The following is a 5,000-nucleotide window of genomic DNA, read 5'->3' as shown; positions in this document are numbered from 1 at the left end:
CATTTTCTTCTTCTTTTTCTTCTCCTTCATCGTCATTTTCTTCATATTCTTTTTCCTCAACTTCATCGTCATTTTCTTCAACTCCTCCTCCTCTCCCTCTCGTACCCCCCTCCCCATCGCGAGAGAAAAATATGGCGCAATTCCCCCCATTTATCACGAGGTCACGGCCTCATAATAACCTTCTTCTATGCCTATAATTATGACCTCCCGGACCCGCGCATTATTCTCGAAGCGCACACCAATCTAAGGCATAATTTATTGTTTATTGTTAAGTAATGTGTAATCAAATAGTAGCTGAATCAGTGGTGATCCATTTTTCCGATCTTTCTCTCCTCTCCCTTCTTTCTCACCACCTCAGTTCTTTTCTCTCCTCTCCCCTCTTTCTCACCTCCTCGTTTCACATCTCTCCTCTCCCCTCTTTCTCACCTCCTCGTTTCACATCTCTCCTCTCCCCTCTTTCTCACCTCCTCGTTTCACATCTCTCCTCTCCCCTCTTTCTCACCTCCTCGTTTCACATCTCTCCTCTCCCCTCTTTCTCACCTCCTCGTTTCATGTCTCTCCCGATCTTTCACTTACAAACTCACTTGTCTATCTATGTGTCTTGCTATCTGTCTGTCTGTCTGTCAGTCTCTCCGATTTAATCGTATTAACTGAATTTCTTCACGAATCGATGATCCGAGACTTTCCAGACGTGGCGGCGTGACCTCTGACCTGAGGCGCTCACGTGTGCCTCTCTCTCCAGGTCAACAGCCTCCAGATGGGAGAAGAACCTCGTATCATACACCACAGGCACGTAGGAAACAAGCACAAGAACTTGCATGTGCAGAGCTACAGGCACAGCGACAGGCAGATTCACGTCTATTTGTTTGTTTGTTTCGTTGTTACTGTGTGCCTGTGTGTGTGGCTGTACGTGTGTGTGTGTGTGTGTGTGTGTGTGTGTGTGTGTGTGTGTGTGTGTGTGTGTGTGTGTGTGTGTGTGTGTGTGTGTGTGTGTGTGTGTGTGTGTGTGTGCGTGTGTGTGTGTATCCTCTAGTTATAAATAATCAGATATAAGCGTACCCTCTCCAAAATACTGATGATCATGCAATCTTCACATTCATCTCAACCAATATCTGACAAATTATCTTATCAGCAAGACAAAAAACCGCCGAGTTTATCTTTGTAAAGTAATCCAATTAAAAACCACTACGCACGTATCCCCAACCAAGGCTATAAGGCGGGGCACACAAAGCTCACTCCGCCATTGAACAAGCATAGCCAGAGCGACCTAACGGCAATCCCCACTCGCCTTTTACAGCTCCCTTTTTGCCTCCCTTTTAAAAGGCCTTCGACGTCAGCTCACGAAACCCTCATCACCAAATATACCTTGTTAATTAGCGTGTCCTCCTTGCTCTGTTAATTAGCGTGCCTTTTCCCCTTCGATCACGGTTCACCTGCTTTCCGCCTCGGTTCACTTTTACTTGTTACTGCAACATGGTCCTTTTAGCTGCGTCGTTATCAATAGTATTATTATTGTTATCTTTATTACCATTATTACTGTATTTCTTATTAATTTTATCACTATTACTATCATCATTATTACCAGTATTAATAAGATAATAAAGAAGAAGAGGAGACGAAAAAAGGACGAAAAGAATCAGAACAAAACAAGAGGAGCAGAAAAAAACGAAAAGGATGAAGGAAGAAATAAATGAAAATAGTAAGAACAAGATTGAAAAGCAAGAAAAGGAATAACATGAAAAAAGGTAAAAAAATAAGACAAAGAGTAAAAAGAACTGGAGGAAAATAATAAAGATAATAAGAGGAGAAATCCACATCAAGCAACAGGGACTTCTTTCTCTTCCTCAATCAACGTTTCGAATAAACGTTTGGATTCCGATTCGGAAAACGTTTCTCTTCCTCTCAGCTTATAAAGGGCTCGATATGCCTTTCCTGTTACAATATCTATCATTTACAAATTTCTCTTTTGTTCCTTCTGTATCGCCTTATCGATGTTCTATTGTTCCCTGCTTTCGCTATTTTTGCTATAGAATTTACTCCCCCAAAAGGCATACTGTGAAACTCAAAATCAGTGTAATGTCAAAGGATAAATTCAAAATCGAGAGAAGACAAAATGGTACTTAAGTGTTCGAACCTCCGTCAGCTGTTCCTGCGGATCGCCCTCCTCCCCTCAAACTCACCTGGAAAGAGAAAGTCAAAAGCATTATAAACGAACATATATATATTTTTTTTTTCATGGGTATTATTTTTAGAATTGCGTGTATTTTTTCCCTTTTTTGATCGGTAAAGGACGAAAAGTAGATTTTTCTCCTTTATCTTAAATTAAGGGATGAACGCGATTACACTAAAAATAATTGTATGTAGATTTCGCTCATGAGTGCAAATTGATATTCATACGTAGGCATAGCATATCCATAAAAGCCTAAATATTTGTTATGTTAGCAAACGGCCGGGCACAAAAATACATGAACAGGCACGCACAAACACACAAACACGAACACACACACACATACACACACACACACACACGCACGCAATGAGAGGTCATGTCGGTTTCAAAGGAAGTCATAATGGAGTCTGGCAAACCACACAGGTCATAATAGGGGGTGTGAAGGGGGGGGGGTAGAGAGATGAAAGGAAAGGGTGGGGGGGGGATTGGAGGGAGATGGAGAGAGGGAGAGACTGACTTTGAGAGAGACAGAGGTCGAGATAGAGAGCGAGTGAGAGTGTGAATGAGTATGTGCTTGCGCTCGCGCTTGTGTGTGTGTGTGTGTGTATGTATGTGTGTGTGTGTGTGTGTGTGTGTGTGTGTGTGTGTGTGTGTGTGTGTGTGTGTGTGTGTGTGTGTGTGTGTGTGTGTGTGTGTGTGTGTGTGCGTGTGCGTGTGCGTGTGCGTGTGTGTGTGTGTGTGTGTGTGTGTGAGAGAGAGAGAGAGAGAGAGAGAGAGAGAGAGGGAGAGAGAGAGAGAGAGAGAGAGAGAGAGAGAGAGAGAGAGAGAGAGAGAGAGAGAGAGAGAGAGAGAGAGAGAGAGAGGGGGGGGGGGAGACTCACACAAATAACGAACAACAATAAATAACACCTAATAAGAGACAGACGAGATCACAGATATGAAACAACCAAAACAAACAAACAAACAAACACGAAAAGATGCCAAAGGGAAATGCCCCTTGGAGCATTCCCTCCCCCTCCCCCCGTGGCATCCTTTCCTCGCCTCGGCATTCGGTGATGAGTAAGTAACCCGATAGAGGTGATGAGTGTGGTGTTCCTTCCTCCGACCCGCCCCTCATCACCACCTCATGAACAAATCTTAAGTGTGCATGGGAACCTCATCCGGATTTTATATCTATATATTAATTTCTTACTTTATTGGTAATATCATCATTATCATTATCATTATTATCATCATTGGCACTATTATCATTATCATCATCATTGTTGTTACTAATATCATCATTTGAGTTATTTTTCTATTATCATTATCATCAATATCATTAACTTCACATTTTATATATGCCTATGCAGGTAGAAACAAACAAACAAACGTAGGTAAAGGATATACACCACATTCACGCACACACTAGCGCACACAAACACACAAACGTGAAAGATCAACAATTACAACAAAAACACCAACAACAACAACTGGAGCGACGGATGAAACAGCTGATCAAGAGACGGACGGGAAAGTAGCGGTGACGATGACTAGGTCAAAAGCCTCCTTCCTCAAAAGCCGTTGTTTTCGGCTCTTAAATAAGGCGAGAAACAAAGGAGGTTTGTGGCCAATACTGTCTCTGTCTCTCTCTCTCTCTCTCTCTCTCTCTCTCTCTCTCTCTCTCCTCTCGCTTTCCCTTTCATTCATGTCCTTCTCTCTCTTTCCCTTCCTTCCCCTCTCTCTTTTTCCTTCCTATCTCCTCTCCCTCCTCTTCCTTCCTCCTCCCCTTTCCTCTCCCTTCTCCTTTCACTTCCCCCTCCCTCCCCTCTCCCTTTCACCTTCCCCTCCCTCCCCTCTCCCTTTCACCTTCCCCCTCCCTCCCCTCTCCCTTCTCCTTTCCTCTCCCTCCCTCCCTCCCTCTCCCTTTCACCTCCCCTTCCCTCCCCTCTCCCTCCCCTCTCCCCCCTCGCCGTCTCCCGTTTCTCCCTCCTTCACGCACACACACAAGCACAGACGTGTCACCCTTAAGCAAAGTTTGCTTCGTCACCCTGCCCTTCGTGAGGGAACCGGTGACTCCTTTTCCCCTGGACCTCCCCCCTCCCCCTCCCCCTCCCCCTCTCCTTCCCCCTCTCCTTCCCCCTTTGCTCGCACTCTCTTCCTTCTTCCTTTTGATTGGGTTGATGGTGAAGCAATAATGGTAGTGATGGTAATGATTATAAGGATAACTATGATGCTGAGAATAATGAGACAACATATAATCAAAATGATTAGTAGTAGTAGTAATGATGATGATGATGATAACAATATTAATATTAATAATAATAATAATAATTATCATTATTATTATTATCATTAAAATAATAATAATAATAATAATAATAGTAGTAGTAATAATAATAATAACAATAATAATGATGATAACAATAACAATAAAAACAGTAATACTAGTGACAATGATAATAATAACAATGATGATAAGAACTGATAAGGATAATAACAATGATAATATTAATTAAGTATAATAACAGCAACTAACAACCAAACGCACGACTTTCGTTCATCCAATCATCCAACATCATAATAAACATCGAGAAACACCAATGCAACGTAATCTATTGAATTGCAATCACTCTTAAACGAGCAAGCATTTTTTGCCTTTCACTTCCCATTTTGTTTCGTGATTATTTACATAATTTCAGAACTAAAGATTAAGTTAATGTTGGCTTACCGAAAGATTTGTATTTCATTTCGTTTCTGATCCGTTTAGAAGCAAATCCCAAAGATTAATTCATGCTTTGATTTAGTCAATTTAAAAATAAAGTCAGGAGATCTTTTAAAAACTCATTTT

The 5,000-nt window shown here is 41.9% G+C and overlaps 1 protein-coding gene across 4 annotated transcripts in view; it reads right to left on the bottom strand.

The window, feature by feature from the left end:
• The window catches only part of Cen (cerebellar degeneration-related protein 2-like), a 182,067-nt gene that overhangs the window by 50,010 nt on the left and 127,057 nt on the right, over positions 1-5,000 (bottom strand). The window contains exon 1 of one of the 4 annotated variants that reach the window (XM_043025849.2): positions 2,135-2,219. The exons of the other annotated variants lie outside the window; for them this stretch is intronic. Within the exon in view, the coding sequence (XP_042881783.2) occupies positions 2,135-2,204 (70 nt within the window). The 5' untranslated portion in view covers positions 2,205-2,219. Of the gene's footprint in view, positions 1-2,134; positions 2,220-5,000 lie in introns of those variants that run through there. 4 annotated transcript variants of the gene reach the window in all.

The sequence above is a fragment of the Penaeus japonicus genome, unplaced genomic scaffold, assembly GCF_977035675.1.
Source record: "Penaeus japonicus unplaced genomic scaffold, GWHDUDI00000001_assembly GWHDUDI00000038, whole genome shotgun sequence".
NCBI classification, from domain to species: Eukaryota; Metazoa; Arthropoda; class Malacostraca; order Decapoda; family Penaeidae; genus Penaeus; species Penaeus japonicus.
The sequence above is the reverse complement of the archived record's forward strand: the minus strand, read 5'-3'. Positions and strand labels throughout refer to the sequence as shown.